Raw genomic sequence first — 13,467 nt, forward strand, 5'->3', positions numbered from 1 at the left:
CTGTGTGTATATGTACATGTACATAACCACAGCACTAAATGCATATTATGTATATGACAGAACTATACACTTGCACATGCACACACACACAGACACACACACACACACAGACACACGAGTGCATGTATAACTAGTGAAATCTGAGTAAGCTATATGGACTGTTGGTTTCACAATGTTGCTATTGTACTATAGGTACACAAGATACTAACACTGAAGGAAGGATGAAGCGTGCACAATACCTGCCTGCACTTTCTTTTTAAACAACTTCTTGTGACATATAAATATTTCAAAATAAAAAAATTTTTAGGCCGGGCGTGGTGAATCACGCCTGTAATCCCAGCACTTTGGCAGGCAGACGCAGGGGGATCACAAGGTCAGGAGTTTGAGACCAGCCTGACCAACAAGGTGAAACCTAGTCTCTATTAAAAATACAAAAAAATACAAAAAAAAAAAATTAGATGGGTGTGGTGGCGCATGCCTACAATCCCAGCTACTCAGGAAGCTGAGGCAGGAGAATTGCTTGAACTTGGGAGGCAGAGGTTGAAGTAAGCTGAGAGCGTGCCACTGCACTTCAGCCTGGGTGACAAAGTGAGATTCTGTCTCAAAAAGGAAAAAAAAAAATTAAAAGATACATATATGAGCATTTATAAGTAATCATACCTGCTCTAAAGACTAAAAGTAAGCCGGGCGCGGTGGCTCAAGCCTGTAATCCCAGCACTTTGGGAGGCTGAGGTGGGTGGATCATGAGGTCAAGAGATCGAGACCATCCTGGTCAACATGGTGAAACCCCATCTCTACTAAAAATACAAAAAATTAGCTGGGCATGGTGGCGCATGCCTGTAATCCCAGCTACTCAGGAGGCTGAGGCAGGAGAATTGCCTGAACCCAGGAAGCAGAGGTTGCAGTGAGCCGAGATCGTGCCATTGCACTCCAGCCTGGGTAACAAGAGCGAAACTCCATCTTAAAAAAAAAAAAAAAAAAAAAAAAGACTAAAAGTAAACTTACGGTAAAGTAAGAGCTCAGAATCCCTTTCTCTCGCTGTCCCATCTCTTTTACGAGGAAATGGTACAGCCAGCATTCACTTGCCTGGCAACATCGATGTAATGAGCATGTGTTTCTTCTTCCAGTCCCATAGCTGCATTTCTTAAGTAGGCCTGAAGAGATTCCACTAGAGTCTGCAGGGGAACACCATCAGTGGTCTGCTCGATAAGACCGTCCAGTTCATGCAGCATACTTTCTAACGTGTATTCCCCTTTCATTAAACATCGAAGTGCTTCTGGAAATATGATTTGCCGGAAATTTGAGTTTAATTCCTATAAATATGAGAAAAATAATTGTTACTGTTTTTTGAGTTTAGCTAAGTTACACATTTGGAGACTTAGAGCCATATATTAAGAGCAGACATATAATTATGCCATCAATTCATTCATGTAAGTACATCATTTTAAAAAAAAACAAACAAATAAAGATGGGGTTTCACCATGATGGCCAGGCTGATCTTGAACTCCTGACCTCAGGTGATCCACCCACCTCAGCCTCCCAGTGCTGGGATTACAGGCGTGAGCCACAGTGCCCAGCCAAGTACATCATTTTTTTAACTTTTTATTTCTACTTTTAAAAATTTTCTTTTTAAATTCTGTTTTATAGTCGTGAACATTTTCAGGAACTATCTCAAATGACTTTAAAAAGTTGTCATATAATTAAACATTCCTAGAATGACATACCTTAAGAACAAAAGGAACTGCCCAAAAGTATATTATATAATATTACTAATTTTTAGAAATCATATTTTTGATAGTGACATTAGTATTGTTATTCTTTTTGGTGTGGTTATAACTGGCTTCTATTCAAAAAAAAGAAACACTCTATCAAGGTATAATTTGCACATAATAAACTGCATGTTTAAAACATATTTGGCATACTTTGGTACTCGCATATGATCTTGCAAACTCACCAAAATCAAGAAAGTCAGCATATCCATTACCCTACAAATTTCTTCTTGATTCTTTTTACTGTCTCTTACTCATGCTTCTCCATACCACCTCCCTCATCTCCAAGTAAACACTTAATCTGCTTTTTCTCACATTACACATTCTCCATTTACAGGGGTAGGGATGTTTAGCTTTCTTTGCTCAGCATAATCATTGTGAGAGTCATACATGTGGCTGTATGTTTCAAGGGGTCATTCACTTTTATTGCTGAGTATTCCATTATGTGGGTGTACCATAGTTTATTTGTCCATTCACTTGTTGATGAACATCTGACTTGATTACAACTTTTGACTATTACAAATGAAGCTGCTATAAAAATTAAAAAAAACAGCAACTATAACCAAATTATGGCTATAAACCTCTCAATGATCTTTCTTTTAAATGACTGCTTCAGCAACATTCAAAGGGGGAAGTCAAATTGCTTCCCTGGATTAAAGAGATAAGAAAGACAATATTCAATATATAAAACAAACTTATAATATTAAGATAAATTATAAGTGTTCACCTGAAGTGAAGTGTACACTCCATTGGCTAAGTGAACTGTCTCAGACGCTTCCATGGGGTTTGGGATGTCTAAGTCCTGTGGCACCAGGTGGCACTGCTTCAGTAACTGAACCAAGCAGGTGACGTTTCCACTCATACTGCAGAGTTCCTCCAAGAACCAGGCTCCGTCCCGAGAAGTCAGATCAACCAGCTGTTCTCCAGCACTTGACGCTGCACCTTCCATCATCAGGTTACGCCTACAAGAGATAAATATCTGTATGGTGAAGCTTAGTTAAATGTATACACAAAACAAGATAACTGACCCAGTCAAGGGCTCATGCCTATAATCCCAGCACTTTGGGAGGCCAAGGCGAGTGGATGACTTCAGGCCAGGAGTTCGAGACCAGCCTGGCCAACATGGCAAAACCCCATCTCTACCAAAAAATACAAAAATTAGCCAGGCGTGGTGGCACATACCTGTAGTCCCAGCTACTAGGAAGGCTGAAGTTGCAGTGAGCTGAGATCGTGCCACTGTACTCCAGCCTGGGTGACAGAGTGAGATCTCATCTCAAAAAATAAAAAATAAAGCCCAAAGACAATTAAAATCTGAAAGAAAGCAAGCAGCTGTAACACTCAGCAAGACAAAGAAAAGTAAAAAACATTTTAGGTTTGGGATTAAAAATAAGGCACAGAAAATGGTCCAATATGAAGTTGCTAACTCACCTTGTAAGGGTACAAAGGGCAGAAATAATGACACTTGCTAGACTCAAAGATCCTTCTTCTCCATTCTCATGAAGGAAAACTTTAATGCAACGTTCAATTTCTTTCAACTGGTCTTCACAAACTGGAACAGTGACGGCTTCTTGTTTCAGGCGTTCCACTTGTCTAATAAGCCTGCTGTTGATGTCTGCTGCATACCGCTGCAGGGTCATTTCAGTGGCAGTGATGAACTGACACACTGTTGGGGGTGGCTGGGGAGCATACTGCATTTCATATCTATAAAAATAAAAAAGAGATGCTTGTTTATAACACAACCACTCCCAACATACACAAGAATATTGCATTTAATCCTCATCCACACCTTGAAGAGCAGAAATCATCATTTACATTTTACAGATAAAAATGTCTCAAGAGCTTAAGCAATTTCCTAAGAAAACTTGTTGGTGAGTGTGAAAGAATCAACATTTGAGGCCAGGCACTGTGGCTCATACTTGAAATCCTAGTACTTTGGGAGGCCGAGGCATAAGAATCACTTGAGCTCAGGAGTTCGAGACCAGCCTGGGCAACATGGCAAAACTTCATCTCTACAAAAATTTAAAACTTGTTGGGGCGTGGTGGTCCCAGCTACTTGGGAAGCTGAGGTGGGAGGATCACCTGAGCCCAGGGAGGCTGAGGCTACAGAATACAACTTTGCTTCCACTCGCAACAAGAAATAAAGAAAATTAAGTACTATCAACTTACTTCCTATAGAGATCTTGGCAACGCTCCACCGTGGTGTTACATATGAGCTCTTCCATCCAGGTCTTCCACTGTTCAATTCGATGTTTCTGAAATATGGCCTTTGGATACTGCAGAGCCACGGTTGCATAGTGATGCAGTTGTTCCAGACAGCCACGGAGCACTGACCGCCTCTGCTGCAGGAGAGCACCAACCTCCCCCTCCAGTTGCTCGCACTGGCTAATCAAGTGGGCCTGGCCAGCATTCTGCAGAAAGGCTGTTGCTGGCACATAACTTGGAGGACCTTTTGGTAAGAAGACAACATTAATCACAGTAAAACAGTGTTAAGTCAGCTATTATTGAAAGCCAGCACAAACCAGAACCCTACACAAAAACACAAGACTATAAAATTCATAGTTTCACATGTGAACCTAAAATAAGTCAACCCATACCAAGGTCCATTTGTGTGCTTATCTCTTGAAGCAAGCTTGCAAGCTGTGTTGCTTCTAAATTATTGAATGCAGCCTGATAATGTGTTATCCATTGTTCAAATTCATTCAGCTTCACTTGGATTGCTTCCTGAACAGCTCTTTGCTGAGTCTGCAGTTGGGTGTGTTCAGAATACCTAATCAGGGGGACACAAACAAAACCAAAAGATTACTTGCTGTTTTTCTTACACATGCTCTCCTAACCTCAAATGTGCTCACACATAGACTGTCTGGTAAGCTCCTTTCCATGTTGAGGGCTCTGTTCAAATGGCCCTTACTTCTCTGTTTTTTTCCTGACCCTGTGATTCCCTCAACTATGCTCACAACATTTTAATTAAAACTACCAAGTTTTGGGATCCTCGAAGGTTAGAGACTGATGCTTGACAGATCTTTGTAATCTGAAAGCCTCATGCAATGCTTGACACTTTCATATTCAACTACCCTTAACTGAGAACCTGCTGTGTCTAAGGTTCTTTCAGTTCATCATCCTATTTGATATTTAACTCAGTGGCGTAGATGAAGTAGCTGCCATTGTACAAACAAATAAGGACTCAGATACAGTAACTGAAATGAGAAAACCAAAACCCAGATTTTCTGATTCCAAGTTTTGTGTTCTAACCACAACACCCACCTGTCTCCCATAATTAGTCATCCAAACATTTAAGTTAAATATAATAAAAGCAGAACATTTCAGTGAATTTTTGTTTACTAACTTTGAAGTTGGAGTCACTAAGACAGCTTTTATCATTTATGTGAGTTGTTACAATTCTAATCCATATTTTTGCACCAATTTGAAAATTCTACTTAATGGCATGTATTTCAAAGTAAGAATTCAACACTATTTTAAACCTGTGTTGCAGAGTATGAGAAGGATGATCCACCCCTTCAGCTCCTTCTAGAAACTCTATTTCCTCCAGTAGTTTGCCCTGCAGTTTTTCCACATCTGTCAGTTGCTCTTGCAAGCTTAGGTATTCATCTAAGCTACTGTCCAGCTTGGGAAGCACAACCAGCATCTCATCTCTATTCTTAAACCAGTTCACCTGTAAAAAGATACTACGATTAGAAAGACTCCTACAGGACCAATTGTGAGACATGACAGTGTCAGAACAACATTTTGCACATCCTACTTAGATCTCTACAAAACCCCAAAGGGGTGATGCATCACCTCCACTGTGCAAAGACAACTAACGCGTTCAAGTTTACACAGGCAGAAACTGATAGGCTCAATCCTGTAACATCACGTATTAATTTAATAGTTGCCAATGTCACCCAGAACAAGATTGGCATCCCTGACTACCAGATGGGGAAACAAAGCTATCCAATTAAAGAACACTTACAGTTATGACTGGTAAACACATTTCAATAATTATATTTTTTCAAATCATGAACCCACCTCCTAGGAGTGTGGAATGTAACGGTGTGTGTGTTCCAATGGGTGAACTGCCTAATAAAAAGATGACATCAAATTCCCCATATTTAACTGCCATTTCAATATTATACATTAGTCTTGCCCAGAAAAATTAGAGAAACAATTTGACTCAACATTTTGATGAGCATGTTTACTCTATTAATAAAATGAAAACAATGACTTATTCCATCCCTGACTTCACCTTAATCTCAGCTACTCTAGAAGAAAACAGGCTTCGGGTGATCTCTCGCTCCATCTCTCTCTTGCTCTGCTTGCTCTCGGCCTGCTGGCCGCCTCCACCATAAACGGCACCAGCAAACCCAGCCTCGCCTCCTGCAGTCCAGTCCACCAGGGGGTCGTACACAAAGGCCTCTAGCAGCGTCAGCAGGGTCTCTCTGCCACGCCGCATAATGTGTAAAACCTGTTTTCAGGAGAGTTTTAAAAGTAAGGTCTGCCACAAGTTTCATCACTGAAGTGTTTTTCATTCCACAGGTTTTGTTCATTTAACGAGTAAACTAAAAAGTTGAAGAGAAAACAGCATACCTGCTCACATGAAAGCCTAAATACACCTTCTACTCCAGTTACACCCAGTGCTGTTTCAATGTTTTGTGTCATTCGAAAAGGTACTTTCTCAGGAACTCTAAGGCTTTTACCTTGAAAAGACAAATCATTGTATTTTTGCCCTTTCACCAAAAAACATTTGACCCTCATAAATGTAAAGTACACTTTTATTTTACCTTTCTCAAAGCAAACATTGTAATCTATGTGAACAACTTCTCCAGTTGTCATGTCTATGAGAACATTATCCAGATGTCTGTCTCCAAGGCCAATTATGTATCCAACCATAGACATGACTGCAGTAGATCTTGCATAAGACTACAGGAAAGGAAATGGGGGCAGTAAGTGAAACACCATTAGGAAATTCCCCTCGAGCACGGACGAACATAAAATTTACAAAGCACCAAAAACGTACTTCCTTATTTTAAAATAAATCAACAAATAAAAAGCATTCCTCAAGGTTGCTGCATGTAGTCATGCAGCAATACAACACCGTACACCTGACTGGTCCTAGTTAATTCGCTATCAGGATGATGGATTTAAAAGAAAAAGAGAGAGACTTTTCTTCATCCTTCCTGTTTGCCACTTTCTAAATTTTTTATTCTCCTTTTCTTTTTGAGACAGAGTTTTGCTCGTCACCCAGGCTACAGTGCAGTCATGTGATCTCAGCTCACTGTAACCTCCACCTTCCAGATTCAAGTGATTCTCCTGCCTCAGCCTCCCGATCAGCTGGAATGACAGGGGCCTGCCACCACGCCTGGCTAATTTTTTTTTTTTTCCCAGTAGGGACAGGGTTTCACCATGTTGGGCAGGCTGGTCTCGAACTCCTGACCTCAGGTGATCCACCCACCCTGGCCTCCCAAAGTGCTGGGATTACAGGCACAAGCCACCACACCTGGTCTCCTTCTTTTTTTAAAACTTAATATTGATTTTATTTAAAAATATTTTTTCCCTTCCATCTTTTATTTTAGGCTTAGAGGGACATGTGTATGTCACTGGGGTTTGCTGCATACATTATTCTGTCACCCAGGGAGTGAACAGGTATTTTTTCCATCCTCACCCTCCTCCTGCCCTCCAGCCTCAAATAGGCCCCAGTGTCTGTTGTTCCCTTCTTTGTGTCCATGTGTGCTCAATGTTTAGCTTCCATACAAGTGAGGACATGCAGTATTCAGTTTTCTGCTCCTGTGTTAATTTGCTTAGGATCTCCTTTTCTTTCTTTCTTTCTTTTTTTTCTGAGACAGAGTTTCACTCATTACTCAGGCTGAAGTGCAGTGGCGCAATCTTGGCTCACTGCAACCTCCACCTCCTGGGTTCAAGCTATTTTCCTGCCTCAGCCTCCCAAGTAGCTGGGACTACAGGCACACGCCACCATGCCCAGCTAATTCTTGTATTTTTAGTAGAGACAGGGTTTCACCATGTTGACCAGGATGGTCTCGATCTCTTGAACTCGTGCTCCACTACACCCAACAGGATCTCCTTTTCATTTCATCCAAAACTCTATCTCCATCCTGCCCTCAGATACAGTCATGTTCATGCCTTTATAACTGTTAGTATTAGCCTCAAATATAGGTCTCAAACTACCAAGGCTGGAGGGACAGAGGAAGGAAAGGAAAGACGACAAACTAGACAGATAAGAAGGGTAGCAGGCCCAAGAGATACTACTACTGAGTATAGTCTAAAACAAAGCACATACCTGCGTAACTCTCCACCATTCATCAGGTGTTGTACAAGATGACCAGAGCTCTTTGGCAAGGAGATTTGGGGGTGTGGCCTCCATTAACTCTTCTAATACTGCCTTCATTACATGAAGAGGCCAATCCCGACGGGACACATCCAGGCTAAGCCCAACTGTTTTCAAAGCAGGGCCAATTTTACTGTAATAAAGTTCACTGGGACGGGGTACAATGCCAGGATTCTGAGGAGTTTGGTAGGAATCTTGGGCCTTAAGGAAAAAAACATTTTGTTTTAAAGAAAATATCAATTTTATATAAGGAAAAAGAGTATCTTTTTTATGTAAAGTAGAATTTTTAAAAATGATTTTTCAGTAGCGTTCACTAGTTACCCAGCTAAATATCATATATTAATACAAAATAGCTAATTCTTCTGACTTATGATTCTTATAATCTATAACTTTATTTTAATTAGGCCCATTCACTTTATTGAAAAACTGGTCTACTGTTCAATTTTCTTGAAGTTTAATTCAAAACTAAACACTCAAGTTGCTTTCTTCTGTATAATACAGAATTCAGTTTTAAAATTATACTTCATAATTTATGCACATACTTCACTCTTCACATATGACTTAATCATTAATATGAACTTAACAATAGAAATTCAAAAACACATTACATGAGAATTTAGATAGCCCTTCTCTAAATTATCCTTCAATAACAGTTCCGCAGTCTCCTGGGCCTAGGTTTAAAACTTGACTCCTTTCAAACTCTTTACTTTTTTCCCCTACTTACCTTAATCAGAAGCATTTTCTTTAGCTAGATGTGAGATCCTAAAGCTAAGACTGTTTAAAATTTATCTTACTATCCTAAGAGCTTATTGCTGTTCCTGGCATATATTAAGCACTCAGACACATGGCTAAACATATCCTAAATTAAACTCCTAGTCTAAATCAAAGCATAAAATTCACAGGTACAAAATAGGATGTCATGGAAATTAACTCCAAATTTAAAGTTGCTTCTTATTTACATATATAAAAGAACCTGGGTTTTAAAGCTATTATTTACAAATTTAATTTAAAAGAATGATAAACCCAATAAAAACATTAAGAGGTAAAGTATCAGGAGTTATTGAGTGATGAACAACCACACGTTGCCCCTTTCCAATTTGTCTTGATAAACCCAATGCCATCATTCTTGCCTCTTAAAACTATTTTTGGCTGGGCGTGGTGGCTCATGCCCCTAATCCCAGCACTTTAGGAGGCTGAGGTGGGAGGAACGCTTGAGCACGGGAGTTCAAGGCTGCAATGAGCTATGATGCACTATAGCCTGGACAACAGAGCAAGACCCTCTCCCTTTAAAAAACAAAAAAAGCAAAAAACTTTATTTTTATAAAAGGTATCCCAAGGCCAGGCCCGGTGGCACATGCCTGTAATCCCAGCATTCTGGGAGGCCCAGAAGAGTGGATCACTTAAGGCCAGGAGTTCAAAACCAACCTGGGCAATGTAGCAAAATCCCATCTCTACCAAAAATACAAAAATTAGCCAGGTGTGGTTGTCCACCCCCCAGAGTCCCAGTTACTCAGGAGGCTGTGGCAGGAGAATCGCTTAAACCTGGGAAGCAGAGTTTGCAGTGACCCAAGATCACACCACTGCCCTCCAGCCAGGGTGAAAGAGCAAGACTGTGTCTCAAAAAATAAAAAGGTACCTAAAAACACTGCTCTAAGGACCTCAAGTCTTTTCCTTCTTTAATGCTTATAAACATGCAAAAATGGTCTAGTAAGCTTAGAAGTATTTCACATAATAACAAGAGTATAGACTAATATACTGTGTTGATAATTTAATCAACCTTTTGTGCTTGTAAGGCAGCTTCCCGTTGTTGCCATCGTTTGTAAAGGCCAAATAAGGGTGTGGCTCCATCCACCCACTGGATTAGTCCTGATCTTGTTCCTAATGGTGTTACAGAATAATGCCGAGCATGGAACCGGGGTGTTTCTTGGCGATTAATTGTAGCAAACATGGTATTCACAATAGATAGGAACTGCATTATTCTCTCATCCAGATGCAAATCCTCCAGTCCTACGAAAACAAAATTAAAATAGCTAGGGTAGGCGATCAAACAAGGTTGGGAGAATACCACTCCTCTGTGGTATTGCAACTAGCAACGGGAGTCAAAAACTGACAGTCCGTGAGGCACACTGAGAGCATTAAAGAATTCCATTCTGTGACAAGATATTAGCAGTATGTATTAGCATTATTAGCTGTACTTCACTTGTCCTGCTTGTATGAGTTCATACACAAAGTAGGGGTTGAAAATCTTTCTGCACAGCATCCAACCACTGCCCTTCAAAAGCACATAAGATACAGGGCACTGCAAGCTAATAATGACATACAGAAATTCACCTGAAATAATCTCCTACGATATACACCCACACTCACGCAATGCATTAGCAAGACTAACACTCTTCTGAAAAATGGAGGAAGTCTTAAATTCTACCTTTGAAAAGATAAGGATAGCTCTTCCCATCTGATCCAAGAAAGAGAAGTTTCTTTGGCTTGGTTTTAGTCGGTAAGATTGTGATGGTTCCACCCACACTATGGATTGTGACAGTATCTCTGGCTGAGACTTCCCCAGGAAGAGCAATTTCAGTGTTAGTCATGGCAGCCAACCACGGACTGATTTCTTCAAGACGCAAAATGTAACTTGCACGTTTCTGTGCTCTCTGTTGCAAACTTAGCATTATCTGTATACATAAGATGGGAAAAACAAATTCACGTCATAATTATAATACTTATTTTCTTACACATTCAATCTGGCATAAAAGTAAACTGTAGGCCAGGGGCGGCAGCTCACGCCTGTAATCCCAGAGCTTTGGGAGGCCAAGGCAGGCAGATCACCTGAGTTCAGGAGTTTGAGACGAGCCTGGGCAACACGGCAAAACTCCATCTCTACAAGAATACAAAATTAGTCAGCAAAGTGGCTTGTGCCTGTAGTCCCAGCTACTTGGGAAGCTGGGGCAGGAGAGGAGGATCACATGAGCCCGAGAGGCAGAGGTTGCAGTAAGCCAAAGTTACGCCACTGCACTCCAACCTGTGTGACAGAGGGAGACCCCTGTCTCAAACGCAACAACAAAAGTAAAATTTAAAATCCATACAACTATCTGTTGTTCTTATTTTTAAATGTAACTCAGTACTGGGATCTGTGCCATCCTGGATGGGTAACACTGGTGGCTGATGTGCACTACAGGATTCCCACTTTGTTAAGGCTCTTTCTTCTCCTCTGTCCAAACAAGCAATGAAATTACAAGAGATAGAAGGAAAACACTGTTATGATCACCCAATTCCGGGCTTTTAGCAACTATTAATAATTCTGCAATGTTGAGCTAAGTATGAACAATGGCAAAACAAATCGAACCATTCTTTGCAATAGGTACAGCTAGCAGTTGGCTGGCTGTCGGGTAGACAAACCCTTAAAAAGCCACCTATGAAGTTATTACCATTAAATTATAAGAAAAATGAGGCTCTATTTACTCTTCTCAAACTGGAGGAGAGGAAATTTGGTGGATTTCTAAGACACTTAACAAAACTGAAGAAAAGACAAAGACAAGTAAGAACTTTTTTTTTTCCTGGAGATGGCGTCTCACTCTGTCACCCAGGCTGGAGTGCAGTGGCACGATCTCAGCTCACTGCAGCCTCCGCCTCCTGGGTTCAAGTGATTCTCCTGCCTTAGCCTCCCAAGCAGCTGGGACTACTGGTGCATGCCACCACACCTGGCTAATTTTTTGCATTTTTAGTAGAGACAGGGTTTCACCATATTGGCCAGGCTCTTCTCGAACTCCTGACCTCATGGTCCGCCCACCTTAGCCTCCCTAGGTGCTGGGATTACAGGCATGAGCCACTGCGCCCGGCCATAAGAACATTTTAACAAAGAAGTAACCATTTAGAGGTCTGACCATTTGAGGTATGCAGAAAAGCCCCATAATACTTTATAATAATCACAGGAAATAGTCTGTATGTACAGTTGTGTTGTTACATGCACCAAAGTCAATAATATACACCCAAATTAACAAATTCTGGACTCTGCTTTCATGTGAAACAATGTAAAGCAATCTTTAGCAAGCTTTGTTCATAAAAAGAAAAAAGCGAATTGGAAACACCCAAGTGCCCAGTGACAAAATAATAAATAAACTGTGGTATTTTCAGATAACAGATCATTGTTCAGCTACACATACACGCACAGTTCACAAAGTATTCATTCCTCCTATAACCTCTTTTCTAACTTATTTACTGAAAGGGAAATGAAACAAGAAACTGGTCTTAGAACACAAGGAAACTCAGCCCAGGTGTGGTGGCTCAAGCCTGTAATCCCAGCACTTTGGGAGGCGGAGGTGGGCAGATCACTTGAGGCCAAGAGTTGGAGGCTAGCCTGGTCAACATGGTGAAGCCCCATCTCTACTAAAAATACAAAAATTAGCCAGGCATGGTGGCGCATGCCTGAAATCTCAGCTACATGGGAGGCTGAGGCAGAAGAATCCCTTGAACCCAGGAGGCAGAGGTTGCAGTAAGCCAAGAACCTGCTACTGCACTCCAGCTTAGGTGATAGAGCAAGATTCGGTCGAAATGCCAGATACAGGTGTGACGGGGAGAAAGGCAGCACATCACACTGCCATGTGTGTACCTATGCAACAATCTTGCATGTTCTTCACATGTACCCCAAAACCTAAATTGCAACTAAAAAAACAAAACAAACCCCTCCTCCCCTCCTATACACACACACACACACACACACAATGAAACTCAAATTTTGGCAAGACCACATAATAAACTTCATCCTTCATGTTAGTTTTCTTTCTTGTACTTCTACCTATTTGCTCTGAATTTGGCACTTTGCATTTACTAAAGTTGGCTGCACTTTTTGTTTCTACATTTATCTTTTAATAGGTTTTTCACTGCTCAAGTTCAGTGAGAAATCAGCTAGAAGCAATAAAGGTAAGAGACAGAGAAAGGAGGGAGGGAGAAGGAAAAGCTAGAGCTACAAAGTGAAAAAAGCTAGAGCTACAAAGTAATAAGCTTCCCCCAACTAATGGTGTTATTTGCTAGAAAAGATAAAGACCAAAGAAGAAAAACCAAAATATAAAGGGTAAGGATTCTCAAATATGTGAATACACTAATCATCCCACACAGCATATGTGGAATTGATTCCAGAACGACTACTTTTAAAAATTTATGTTGTTACAGGTGGTATTTTATCTGTTAGAGATATTGAATGCTCTCTTCCTGAAAAACTAAATAAGCACAAGATTAAATTTCTTATCTTTTATGAGGTGAATAAAGTAGGTAACCAATATGTGGCTCAGGGTCACAGCCCCTTCCCTTGGCTAAATTCTTCATGTGTTGTTCACCAGCATGAACCTTCCATACATGAAAGATTAG

General features: G+C 40.7%; 1 protein-coding gene across 6 annotated transcripts in view; it reads right to left on the minus strand.

Annotated features, from left to right (window-relative positions):
- The window catches only part of SMG1 (SMG1 nonsense mediated mRNA decay associated PI3K related kinase), a 120,320-nt gene that overhangs the window by 20,837 nt on the left and 86,016 nt on the right, over positions 1-13,467 (minus strand). For 4 of the 6 annotated variants that reach the window (XM_074382240.1, XM_074382239.1, XM_074382241.1 and 1 more), the window contains 11 exons: positions 10,532-10,778; positions 9,884-10,113; positions 8,059-8,307; positions 6,351-6,683; positions 6,010-6,228; positions 5,249-5,439; positions 4,364-4,536; positions 3,936-4,215; positions 3,198-3,470; positions 2,497-2,731; positions 1,087-1,313 (listed from right to left, as the gene is read on the minus strand). In XM_074382240.1, coding sequence (XP_074238341.1) covers positions 1,087-1,313; positions 2,497-2,731; positions 3,198-3,470; positions 3,936-4,215; positions 4,364-4,536; positions 5,249-5,439; positions 6,010-6,228; positions 6,351-6,683; positions 8,059-8,307; positions 9,884-10,113; positions 10,532-10,778 — 2,657 coding nt within the window. Of the gene's footprint in view, positions 1-1,005; positions 1,314-2,496; positions 2,732-3,197; positions 3,471-3,935; positions 4,216-4,363; positions 4,537-5,248; positions 5,440-6,009; positions 6,229-6,350; positions 6,684-8,058; positions 8,308-9,883; positions 10,114-10,531; positions 10,779-13,467 lie in introns of all 6 variants that reach the window. The other 2 variants (XM_039478376.2, XM_074382243.1) reach the window with 2 other exon arrangements.

This window comes from Saimiri boliviensis, chromosome 12 (assembly GCF_048565385.1).
Source record: "Saimiri boliviensis isolate mSaiBol1 chromosome 12, mSaiBol1.pri, whole genome shotgun sequence".
NCBI classification, from domain to species: Eukaryota; Metazoa; Chordata; class Mammalia; order Primates; family Cebidae; genus Saimiri; species Saimiri boliviensis.